This window comes from Cornus florida, unplaced genomic scaffold (genome assembly GCF_030987335.1).
Source record: "Cornus florida cultivar Cherokee Brave unplaced genomic scaffold, ASM3098733v1 CherokeeBrave_3.0.0_Hap2_Chr06, whole genome shotgun sequence".
NCBI classification, from domain to species: domain Eukaryota; kingdom Viridiplantae; phylum Streptophyta; class Magnoliopsida; order Cornales; family Cornaceae; genus Cornus; species Cornus florida.
The window spans coordinates 100,952,587-100,965,365 of NW_026775576.1; the positions used below are offsets into that span (position 1 = coordinate 100,952,587).

Consider the following 12,779-nt stretch of genomic DNA (forward strand, 5'->3'; position numbering starts at 1 on the left):
CACTTTTACTAATCATCTTATTCTCTACTATCATGTAAAATAGGTCCACGAGTTTATATAGAATTAAACATATATAACCAATTACATTTAAATGTCCGTAACTCCCACTAACATAACCATAGTATCATAACTCCTACTAACATAGTATTTAGGAGGAGGCTTAATTTCCATCCCTCTTAGTCTTTACATAACCTTCTCCATCAAGACTATTTACTACCCCACTAACATGAAATGCATACATGCATCATGTATACCAAATACTTGAAAATACTAATTACTATTAAAATTCTAAAATCAAGTTTATTTTCAGCAGGAACAAGTGGGATTAACTACAAACTTAAGCTTTGAATTCTGAGATTTGAATCCATGTTATACCACTAGGCTAAAGTCTAAACAATGGTTCCCATAAATATCTGTAGCTTCTCAAAAATAGATTGGCTAACTGGGCCTGAGCCCAAGCTGACAGTTTAGATCAAGTTGTCCAACATGGCGCACAAAATTTGGGCTTGGAGATTAGTTTTCTAAGGCCGACCCTTAGGATACAAACTAGGCTTAAGGCTCATTTATGTCGACTAGGCTTCTAAAATTCAACCTACATGGGCCAGCCCATCCATCTATTGAGCCTTTAACCAATTATGAAATCGCCTCTAGTTTGCTGTTTTGCACAACACCCTTCAATTTAATAGGAATCCAACTCAATAAAACGAATATTATTTATGATTATGAACATTTGTAGCATGGAATTGTTGTCATGATATCTATAGTAAACGAAAATAAATTTTAAAGTTCGAATTAATCTTTTTCTAATTCTAAATTTAAAATGTTAATTTCATGCTTCCAAATATAATGTAAACAATAGTGACCATAACTCCGAACTGCTCAAGTCCACTCCACCTTATTTTGCTATAGCTCGCCAATTTTTAGTTCTGAACCCTCTAGACCTTGGACCGTGTCAAACAAAGTTTGCTATATAAAACGAAAAAAAAAAAAAAAAAAAAAAAGGCCTACTCCAAAGAGCACTCCCACTTAACTCGTTCGCTTGTGGTAAAGTTATTCTTGTTATTTTGTAAATTGATATGGTGTAATAATAGGGTGCCGTATTGTTTCAGATGGCTGGAATTGTTCACACATGTGAATCATCTACAAATGTGAGCTTTTAATCATTTTTTGTGGGTACTACATGGTGCATACTGCATACTCCCACACTTGATTTAATGCTTTGTTCTTTAGGAAAGAAAACAAGGAGAAAAGATAGGATGGATGAGACATCACTATATATTTTTATCTTTTTGTTCAATTGGATAGAAGAGAAAAGAATAAGCTTGTAATTTACTATATTCGTTAGAAGAAAAGGAAAGAAAAAAATGTAATTGTTTTTATCATTATATCCAATAATATTTATAATATTGTAATTTATATAGTATGGTACTGTAATTTAAAACTTGTATAAATTAAAATAGTATTTAATTTAAAACTTCTATAATAGTTCATTTGTCTTTCTTATTTTCTTCTGCCCATTTTTGAGCGGATGAATATTTTTAAAAGTTTCCTTATATCATCTCTAACGAACAAAAGAAATTTGTTCATTCATTCCTATTTTCTCTTCACACCTCTTCTTTTCTTTTTACCGACATTAGGTTTTGAAATTTTTTTTTTAATGATTCAAAATTATATATATTTTTTTGACCAAAATCTTCAAGTAAGTAAATATGATAGTTTTATTAAGTATTTTGTTATCCATGTTGTGATTGCCGGACCAGCTAATAATTTTTCTTATTACTGTACCCTACACCTGGTAGTTTGACACGTCACCATTAGATTAATTTCATGGTAGCTTCTGAACAGGGTGGGTACATATATTAAATATATATATATATACACAAACTGCTAAGTTGTCATTAAAGTATAATTCTCATTTCTTGTCTTCACGGACTCGTCAAAACTCAAAACTACAACTTGTCCTATCTTCTTCTTCTTCGATATTTCTTCAACATCAAGCGTAGTTTTCTTCGTACAGTTAACAGTTAACGCTCGAAATCAACCGAAGATGTCGAATCTTGACAACCCAGCATCGGAAAAGGCTCCGAAATCGCCGGGGAAGCCTCTGCCGTCGGCCCCACCGTCTGTAGACGTAGAGAACCAGACGCCTGCGACTGAGCAAGGCGGGCAAGGGGTGACGGAGATCGTGAGGCGATGGAAGAGAGAGGATTTTCTGAAGAAAGGGTCTCTAGCGTTGCGTGGATTGGGGTTGATTTTCTCTCTGCTCGCTTTCATTATCATGGCCACTAATCAACATGGTGATTGGAAAGATTTCGACAAATATGAAGAATATAGGTAAAATCAATCACTCATTTTCACCATTCTACATAAATATATTCATGATATATAATTTGGAATCCTCTAAAATTTCGAATTTTTATATATTGAATATGAAGTGAATTATAGACTTGGCATGAAAAATAAAGGTCCCTAAACGAATATATTTATATATACATTTGAATGATATGTATGTATATGTGTGTCTGATTCTTCAAAATATCGGACTGTTGTATGTTAAATATGAATGAAATATGAAATTGAATTACAGGTATGTGTTGGCCATCGCAATTTTATCCAGCCTATATACAGGGGCGCAATCTTTCAGACAAATTCATGAACTTTGGACTGCAAAAGAATCATTTTCCCGGCGGAATATGGCGTTGGTCGACTTCTTTGGTGATCAGGTTGGTGTTTTCCTCTATCAATTTATCGAATTCAATGAAATTTTATTTTTGTTTTGAATTTATGGGAACAATGTTTTGGGATGGCTTTTGATTTTTGGAGAGATACATCTGGAATTTCAAGTCACTCAGGCTTTACTGGAAAGGAAATATCTTTTCCCGGAAAATTGAAATGTCATAAATGCCCACCAATCGTTTCATGATTCTACAGTACCCAACTGTCTTAATTGCCTTCACAATCAACTTATTTCCTAAATTAACGAATTTGTGCAAACTTACCATTGATTTGACCTTGAATTTTTTAATGTACAATTTGGTTTATTTACAGTACTATTGCACTAATAAGAAATGGGTAATAACTAATAAGACAATGAGTTTGTTTTCATGGATTTTGTGTCCATCGAAATAATTTCATCAATTGATGAGAGGGTGAATGTGAATCCGTCCCAAAAGGATCACCCTAAAGGTTGTAGTCTATTAGTATGTCCTCAACCTTTGGAACGGCGACAGTTGAAGTTGGCGTGAGAACAAATAGATGTGTGAGTTTTCTTCCCCCAAAAAAAAAAAAAAAAAGGTAAATCCGACGGCTATACAGTTGGTCTGAAACTGGACCCAACTCATGATACGCCCACTGGACCTACAACACCTGTATTTCTGGTGAATTCTACAATCACAAGGAACAAGAAAACAGAAAGAGTTAAGCTCATGATGATGACAACTGGCAAACCGGATTCGTTACTTCCAACTTTTTCCGTTATTAGTTATCATTGGCATGTGGCAACTAGGCAAAAGTATTCTCGTATATATTATTATATGCATATATAAATAATTTGCCGGAGTTGATTATTGAAGTTTAAATTTGGTGGAAAGTTCCTTTTCTATTTCTTTTTTATTTGAAAATTACCAATCTATGTACGGAAATGTTGTAATTCAATTGAGTCAGTTATATAAATTTGCTTCACTACCTCATTTATCTTAGTTTGTAAGTTTAGTTATAGCATATTATACATAGTAACTATCATTAATATTTGGACTCATGTTATTTTATTTATTGTTATTATTATTATATTTATGTGTGCGTGTGTTAAATAAATGTTAACGAATTTGGCAAGTTCTGCGTTTGCAGATTGTGGCATACCTGCTAATATCTGCAGCATCGTCGGCGGTTCCCATGACAAATAGGATGAGAGAGGGGACAGACAACATATTCACAGACTCCTCAGCAGCCGCAATTAGCATGGAATTCTTGGCATTCCTAGTACTGGCAGTCTCTGCCATCATTTCAGGATACAAACTATCAAACCGGTCTTACATCTAAGTAATCTATTTTGTTTGACAATTCTGTGTGTATTCTGTTCCTTGATTTGTGTCGTCCACGTACTCCATACATTGTTTATGTATATTTGTTTTGCATATAGGCTTTTGCGGTTGTTCTTCATACCTGTTTCGAGTGTCGATTCGATGTCACCCATTTTCTTCCTCTGTGATTCATGATTGGATAGATTTTTGTCCTTCCCTGTGCAGTTATTCACAATGTAGAACTTTCATCATGTTATGAAGTTACTTTGTTCAATTAAAATGTGTCGTTTTGGAACTTCTCTCTCTTTTTCTCTATATTTTTTTCTCTCTCTTTCTTTATTGCCCTATAATCTTTGCAGCGACTTTTTATGTGTGCCGAAGTTGCTCACAAAAAGTTGTCCAGTCAATTAAAAAATTGTCACGAATTGTTGGATCTTTTCCCTGGTATGATTCAGAAACTCGTTCATGCACCTAACAACCGTCTTCTTAATGTTATTACCCAAAGCTGAAAATTTTGTTCAAATTTAAGAAAAAATTGTGCGCGTGTGCCCGCGCGAAAAATTGTAGTAATCTAGTCACGCTTTAGAGATTAGCGTGTAGTAATTATTTAGCAATAACTTGCAAGTGTGTAAATCTTACAAGCATGACAGATGAAAAGAAATACCAAGAAATAGAGGCTTTTTAACAAATTATTATCTGCAATATGAAAATGCAAGAATTGAACATGATATAACTAACATAAAGTAAAAGAGGCCCAGTGTTCTAAACTTAAGAGGACCTCAAAACAAATGAACAAATGAATCTCAACTCCTTTTATAGGAGATCTATCCTTTACATAGCCAAAATCCTATGCGGTTACACACTACAAAAACTAAAGTCATTGATGAAACTCATTGTTTCCAGAATCTTCTCCCAAGGAATCTCAGCACAGAAAGTTGTCAAAGAAGTCATCCTTAGGTTCCTCCTTGGTTTTGGGGAACCCATTATCTGTAAATTGTGCTTGGTTCATGTGGGAGTCTGTCGAGTTCCCGAACCCAGAGAATCCGAAACTCCCGGGGCTCTGCAGCATCTCTAATGTGTATGGTGCCTGAACTTTTGTTGTTGGCATCCTTGTATTGAGAAGGGGATTTGAGTAATTTGTTGTAGGGTTCATATTATTGGCTACTGGCATTGGCCTAATGGCCATGGGCGCATTGCAGTTGCCATTACCGGACGGTCTATTCACAGCATAACCACCACTACCGCGTGGTGCAGGAACGTCATGGTTGTGTTTCCCTTCGTAAGTGGTTATCACAGCCCTCACATCATGGGATGCTCGCTCAACGTGCTTCCTCACCGGACAACCCACATACGTGCATTTGTAGTAGCTCCTGCAGATAGGAAAAGTTGCAGAGCATAAGAAACCAAGTTCATAACAGTCAGTGTTGGTTAAAAGTTTTAAATGGCCTCTATAAGAGAAGTATCCATCAGAATTTATTCTTCATAAAACAGAATGTATACCTTGGATTCGGATTGCCCTTGACTACTTTTTGTCCATATTTTCTCCATCTATATCCATCATCCAGAATGTCAATGTCACTTGTTGTTTGAACAACAATTCTAGGTTCTCGGACGGTTCTACTCCCAGAAGCTGATATAGCCTCATTTTCATTCTCTCCCTTCCTGCAAACGTAAACAAGAATTAGTTAAAACACATTCCAATTTCATTAATACAAAGCACTCCAAACTAACAAAGTTTTAAGCCTACCATCTTTTGGCCTCCGGTTCGTTTTCATTGTCTTCTCCTGATTTACTCATTGGAGAGCCTTGATTGAAGTCATCCTCACCAAAAGAAGCTGAAGAATTCTCTGGTGTGGCCACAGACTCCATTTGTCCATTTCCAAGTAGTGAATTTGATTGATTCGACATTTCTGAGCTGGCATATGCCGAAGGTTGAATTGATTGTGAAGATGATCTTCTAGTCGACTGAGGTTTGGGATGGTTGTGGCTTCCCTTGTACACTATCTCAGTTATATGTCCATCCGAAATAGCTCTCTCGACTTTCTTCTTGGTTGGACAATTAGGGTGTGTGCACTTGTAATAGCTGCGCGGATTTTCGCTTCCTTTCACTTGTTTTTGTCCGTATTTTCTCCAATTATATCCATCTTCTGCTCTTCTTTGCTCTCTAATACCCATTGATGGTTGAGTGTGTTGGACATGGTTGGACTGGAGAGCAGCAGCATTGTTATGCATGTTTGTTTGGGTTGTGGTGATTTCAGGGGAGAAACTCTGACTCGGGGCAAATTCTGGTTTCACTTTGGTTCTCTCTGTTGTGAATTCTGTTTGTTTTGTTGATTCATTGAAACTCCATCCTTCTGGTTTTCCTTTGAGAGATTCTTCCTGTTCAAGGATAATTATGTAGGTTTTCTTAGAGGCAATATTTTTTTTTTAACAAAGGAATATATAAATGTAATAAATTAATTCCAACTTTGGATCTTTTCATAATGTAAATTACCGAAAAGAATATCTTTCATACTTCAATGAACTTTTTTTTACATCTCTCAATGAAAAGCATATTTAACCTCCCCATCTTCAATTTAAAATTTTATAATACTCCAAACAAAATTATGATTTGCAATTTTGAAGCATTAACAGTACAAATGAATCTCAGTCAAACTAAACTCCAGATTGTTCGTGCTTTTTCATTTGTAATTGAACTTGGTGTTTCAATTTGGACTTGTAACAAATTTAGAATAATGATCTTGGACTCGGCACCGTGAGATGACTCAAGTCTTTTGAGCTTTTAAAAATATCATTTAAACTTTTAATAAAATTTTAATGTATTTCATGTTTATACTTTATTTTCTTCCTCTATATCAATCAGTGGCTATGAAGATCTTTCAGAATAAAAAAATAAATTTTCATATTTATACTTTATTTTCTTCCTCTATATCAATCTGTGTCTATGAAGATCTTTCAAAATAAAAATAATAATAATAATAAATAAATAAATGATTATGCGTGTGCAGTGACGGAGCCAGTATAGGATCGGGTGCACGTGCCCCTCCTGGATTTTTTCCTTTCCTTATTTAATATATATATATATGTATTTTCCTAAAACAGCTATATATTTTTTGAAAATGTGTAAAAGTGCCCCTCTCAAATTTCTCCTTCCCTGGCATACTTTATATGTTTTCTTAAATTGTTTCATTATATTTTATATATGTAATTTATTAATTTACCTCATTCCAAAAATATCAACCTCTATCTATATTTATTTACCTATTTGTATATATACTACATAAATATTAATTTATATGTATTTATTATGTACAATGTGCCCTTCTGAATAAAAATTATGACTCAGTCCTTGTGCACGTGGTCATAATACTTTACCAAAGTCTATGATTTTTTAAGCATGATTCATTTAATAAGTAAACTCACAATTATGGTCCAGTTTGACTTGCTTTTTAAATGAACAAACAAGAGTTAATCCCTTTAACAGCGTGAGACTGCACTGTTCGTCTCAATTAATTTGTAACTTTGTATAACAAGGATAATTCCACATATAGTTATTATTTAAATAGAGACAAATTGACATTACTTTGTAGTGACAAAACGGGAAATTCAACAAGGTTGACTTTTGAAAAGTGCATGGACAAACCATCACAAAAGGCCTTCTCCGGAATCTCAAGAACAACACACGCATGTAATAGAGACGAAATAGCGATTAAATTTAAGAATTTGACAACACAAACATAAATAATAGATACAAAAATAGTGAATTAGAGAATTCAAATTACTCATACAAATTTAACAGCAGGAAAGAATGAAACATACCGATGAATCCATTTTGGCAGATGACTGAAATAAGGATGCTGAAGATGAAGAATTAGGCCTTGTTTGGGGTTGGAAAGAGAAATCAGAAAAGCGCTTTTCCTCATCCTTGAAGTCCAGACCAGCAAAAGCCCCAGCGGTTGGTGTTGGAAGAATCTAAACAAACATAACAAAAAACAGAAACCCATTAGTCCAGCAACAATAAAAAGTCATAGAAAATTGAAAACAAGTACCATAACATATATATATATATATATATATATATATGAGACCATGAAAAAGTATACAAAAAAGTTAGATTATATGCTTACATTAGAAGAGAGGAAAGCAGGTGAATCCAAGAGCCAATTAGTGGGGCTTAGACTACTAGTATTAGGAGGGAAAGCAAGGAAAGATGAAGGAGAGACAGGAGGAGGAGAAAGGGGTAGTGAGGGAGGTGGAATAGACTTGAACTTCGGAATTTCGACGTCGTTTCGATCGGAAAGTCCCCAACCGAATGTAGTTTTCTGATCATCTTCATTACTATTTCCACTAGCAAGGAGGTCACTGAAAGATGAGAATTGGGATGAAAAAGAGAAGGTGGGAGGAGAAGTGTTCAATCTGCTGCCACCCGAGGAACCCATGTATTGTAGTTTAGAGAGAGAAATGAGAGAGGGAGAGAGAGAGAGAGAGATGGAAATTATAGAGAAGGGATGGGGGTGGGGGAGGGGGTTAAAAGAGAAGGCGCAGTGGTTAAGGTCTTGATCAAACTTCTTCAGAGAACTTAATTTGACCGTGGAAAATATTTCTGGTCAGAGTTTGTGGGTTTGACTGACTTGGCGGCTGAATCAAACGGGAGGAGAATTCATTTTCTACATACGAGAACACCACCACCCAGTGCACCAGCACACGTGTAACACCATATGCATAGCAGTGTGCCTATATACATTATAGGACTCCACACAACACCTGAACCTCTCCGGTCTTTAGAAATTTTTTTTTGTTTTTTTCCTCGGTCTTTTAGTAAATTAGCTATACAACAGATTATATTACAATGCAACACATTATATAACCATATGTATCATTTTTATAATAATAATATAATAGTTATACAACAAATTTTTATTAAAAAGGATTAAGTGTAAAAAAACTCTCTCGCTGTAAAAGAAACAAAATTAAGTGCATATAAATCCCAGTATTATTAACCTTTAAAGTAAATTATTCCTTAATAATCAATTTTGACCAATTTTTTTATTTATAAAAATCCTAAAATGCCCTTCTAATGTAAGATAAAAAAAAAAAAAAAAAGAAAATGTCTCTTTTTCTTTCTCTCTCTAACCCGTGTCTCATCTCTCTTTCTCTCTCTACGTATAGAATATTACTACACATTTTCATCGCGTCTATTTCAACTTGAGCAAGAACCAATTAACTCTCGTCGAAAAATCTCTACTTTGACAAGAAAAGGAAAAAAAAAAAAAACATGTATTATAGTTGGAAAATTACTACTTCAATAAAAAAAATTATGTAAAATTTCAAGATTATATATATATATATATATATATATATATATATATATATAACACGAAACTAATACCAAGAAATATTTAATTGGTGAAGACATGGAGATGACAAACAATGAACTTGCTTATTTTGTAGAAGTTGAAATATAAAGATTATTGATATTCCTGAAGATAATTATTTTCAATATGTGTTGTGTACACTTTTGAAATAAGATAAATATTGTGTTGGTTTTTGGTTTTGGCATCATTTCAATTTGCTTAAGTTTTAGTTTATGACCATGGATCTTGAGATGCATAAGTTCAAGTGTCCCCTCTTGGTTGTTCATCGGTGCATGTGATTGGATGTTATAGTGATTGAGCGAAAGTATCATTTTGATACTAGTAGCTTTTACATTCCAAAAATTCCTCTTGACTTGTAGTATTTGTCAGTAAATTCTCTTGTCTATTTTTTTACCAAAGGATCCTCCTTCACTTGTAGCCTTTTTTCAATAAATCTCCCTTGTCTAATTTTTTACTAAAGAACCTCCTCAACTATCTAAAGGAGGGTAAAAGAATTGATATTTGGACCAAAATGTCTTTTTATTTAAATCTTAATTCTCCTAAACTTCAAAATTTTTTATCTCACAAACCGTACATTTAAAATTTATGAGACTTGTACAACAAACCTTCATAACTAGAGAGAAATAGGCAATCTAAAAATCTACTCTAATAATCTTATTTTATTTTTAAAAAATAAAATACTTGAGATATTTGCAAAAAAAATTCAGAATTATTCATTTACATATGGAGCCGAATATATAAAAAAAATTAGTCCCAACAGAAATCGATTTCATGAGGTATCATATTTTGCGTTAAGGTATTTTCATTTTTTTTTTTTATAAACTCACCATTTAAAAAAAATAAAAATAAATATTCGGTCTCTATTGGGACTAATTTTTTTATATGTTATGTTCCATATGAAAATGAATAATTCTGAAAATTTTCTTGCAAATATTTTATAAAAAATAAAATAAAATAAGATTGTTATAGTAGATTTTTAGATTGTCTATTTTTTCTTTGGTTATAAAGTTTTGTTAAACAAATCTTATATTCTTGGAATCCTTGTTTTAGAAGTTTTCCGTGCATATATTACTTGCAATATTTGGATGTATGGTTTGTGAGATATGAATTTTGAAGTTCGGAAAAATTAAGATTTAAATAAAAGGGTATTTTGGTCCAAATATCAACTCTTTTATCTCTTAGATAGTTGATGGGAGTTTTTTTGGTTAAAAAATTAGACTATTGGAAACGGCTACAAGTCGAGAGGGTTCTTTGACAAAATATTAGACGAGTTTACTAGAAAAAGTTACAAGTTGATGAGGGGTTTTCTGCACTTTACCCTAAATTTTTTAAACATTGTTATATATACCATTGCAACCACGCCCACTCCTATATATTGGAGAGAGAAAGAGAAAGATTGTGCTTCTAAGTACTCCCAGATGTTAGAGAAAGAAAGAGAAAGATTGTGCTTCTAAAGTTAGTTACTATGGGTTGATTGCATCTCTCTTGAAGATTTTGCATCTCATATATATATATATATATAACAAAATTAATAAATATATGGAAGTTGCTGAAAAAGAGAAGATAAAGAGACGTCAAACAAATATGAAAGTTGCTAGAAAGAGAGTCCTACTAAAAAGTGAAAACACATAGAGAAATAAAGGGGAGAGAGAGACATTCCTAAAAAAGAAAAAATAAATTAGAGTAGAGGGTGGATATTTTGATTTTTTATTATTGTATTTTATATATTTTTTATTTTATTATATGGGTAGTTTGGACATTTCAATTACTAAATTGACCTAATTTCATGAACAATAGAGGTGAATTGCAATTTGCACAAACCCTAAAATATAGGGGAATTTTATGAACAATAGAGGTGAATTACACATTTTATATATTATAAAGAGAATTTTAACATTTAACCCTATTAAAAATGCAACAGTCCTATAATATATTACACTATGTTATAATGCTATAATCCTATTAAAATAAAAAATTGAACGTACTTATATTGTTTGTGAATTGTCAATGTAAAACTCTGACGATTTAAAATTATTATGTTGATGTAAATGAACGAAAACAATATATGACAATATATATATATATATATATATATATATATATACACACACACACAGAAATTTATAGCTTTCAATGCAGTGAACAGGGTGTCACACACACCACCCAAATGAGATTCACTGGTGAAATTATTCTTATTGGGAAAGTCTGGAGCGACATTCAATCTATTGGGGAATACCGAATACAAACATTGTGGCACGTGTCTGTTGAAAGATTTTGGAATGAAAGACTTGTTTTCCTCCTAAACTTTTACAGTCTTGACTTTTAACTACTACAACATAGACTTCAAAGATTTCAAGCACAGCCATTAACATATTTACAGATGGCAGAGACCGGTTGGGTTCTCTCTCATTTTGAGGGTATAAAGGTCATTGTGACATTTGATATGTTGTCACCACGTGGACATAAACAAAGACTGGGACCTTCCAGGTAGCTGCAGCTCTGATAAGTGATCTAGAAGAATCTCTCCATACAAGCTCATCCGCTCATCCAATTTTCGGTGTCAATGATCTAGAAGAACTAGTAAACTCTCTCTCCTTTTACTTTTTGGGACCCAAAAAAACGATCCAGGAGAATCCTGGCTTAACACATAACTATTTGTTTAATTTTAAATGATAAAACGCCCATCAGGTTTATTTTTTGAACAAATAATTATTTTCTTTTACTTTTAGTATATGACTTTTTTAAAAATTTAAAAATATTGTAAAATAAAATTTTTCGATAGCCAACAATTAAAAAAGTAGGGTTAACAAATCATATGTCTCTCATTAATTGCATATGACTAATTAATTATATTAAATACCAAAAATATCCCTTTTTAACTGAATTTTTTACTAATTTTTAACTAAATTTTCTTTACTATATTTTACTATTTAAATTCGCGAAAAATAACGTTTCGAATTTGTTTAATAAAGACCATAATAGTCATTTTACATTAACTAAATTTTTTACTATTTTTATTACTTCATTAAAATGAAACGGAATCCTCCGAACCCATAAAGAATTGTATGAATTACTCCCTTTATCCAAAAAAAAAAAAATGTCCTTTGTGAATCATGGATCCCCAAATAAAATATCTAATTTGAGACGGAGATAATATATACATATTATACAAGGTGTTAAACGCTAGTGACCATAATAATAATAATAATAATAAATCTACTTCCATTGTCAAAACATTACTCGTCAGACCTTTAATTAATATATATATTTTATGTTATTATAATAAATAAAGTAATTTACATTAATTGATTCATTGACTACATTTACAATTATTCTGGATAAGTTTCACATAAGTATCTATGCTAGCAAATTAGGACTCATCTAT

General features: G+C 32.6%; 2 protein-coding genes across 2 annotated transcripts; one reads left to right on the forward strand and one right to left on the reverse strand.

Annotated features, from left to right (window-relative positions):
* Nucleotides 1-1,903: 1,903 nt before the first annotated feature.
* LOC132313373 (CASP-like protein 4B1) lies at nucleotides 1,904-4,314 on the forward strand. The gene is made up of 3 exons (XM_059812112.1): nucleotides 1,904-2,334; nucleotides 2,588-2,723; nucleotides 3,847-4,314. Exons 1-3 carry the CDS (start codon nucleotides 2,048-2,050, stop codon nucleotides 4,036-4,038), a joined length of 615 nt encoding a protein of 204 aa, XP_059668095.1. The 5' UTR covers nucleotides 1,904-2,047; the 3' UTR covers nucleotides 4,039-4,314.
* A 376-nt stretch (nucleotides 4,315-4,690) lies between these two features.
* Nucleotides 4,691-8,522, reverse strand: LOC132313374 (probable WRKY transcription factor 33). The gene is made up of 5 exons (XM_059812113.1): nucleotides 8,147-8,522; nucleotides 7,839-7,991; nucleotides 5,767-6,398; nucleotides 5,520-5,681; nucleotides 4,691-5,389 (listed from the first exon to the last, which is right to left on the reverse strand). Exons 1-5 carry the CDS (start codon nucleotides 8,456-8,458, stop codon nucleotides 4,942-4,944), a joined length of 1,707 nt encoding a protein of 568 aa, XP_059668096.1. The 5' UTR covers nucleotides 8,459-8,522; the 3' UTR covers nucleotides 4,691-4,941.
* Between the last annotated feature and the right edge of the window lie 4,257 nt (nucleotides 8,523-12,779).

Coding starts and splice junctions, on each gene's coding strand:
- LOC132313373 (XM_059812112.1), top strand. CDS start 2,048: ATGTCGAATCTTGACAACCCAGCATCGGAAAAGGCTCCGAAATCGCCG. Junction 2,335..2,587: donor GACAAATATGAAGAATATAG/GTAAAATCAATC, acceptor ATTGAATTACAG/GTATGTGTTGGCCATCGCAA. Junction 2,724..3,846: donor TCGACTTCTTTGGTGATCAG/GTTGGTGTTTTC, acceptor CTGCGTTTGCAG/ATTGTGGCATACCTGCTAAT.
- LOC132313374 (XM_059812113.1), bottom strand. CDS start 8,458: ATGGGTTCCTCGGGTGGCAGCAGATTGAACACTTCTCCTCCCACCTTC. Junction 6,399..7,838: donor CTGCCAAAATGGATTCATCG/GTATGTTTCATT, acceptor ATCCTTGAACAG/GAAGAATCTCTCAAAGGAAA. Junction 5,682..5,766: donor GAACCGGAGGCCAAAAGATG/GTAGGCTTAAAA, acceptor TTACGTTTGCAG/GAAGGGAGAGAATGAAAATG.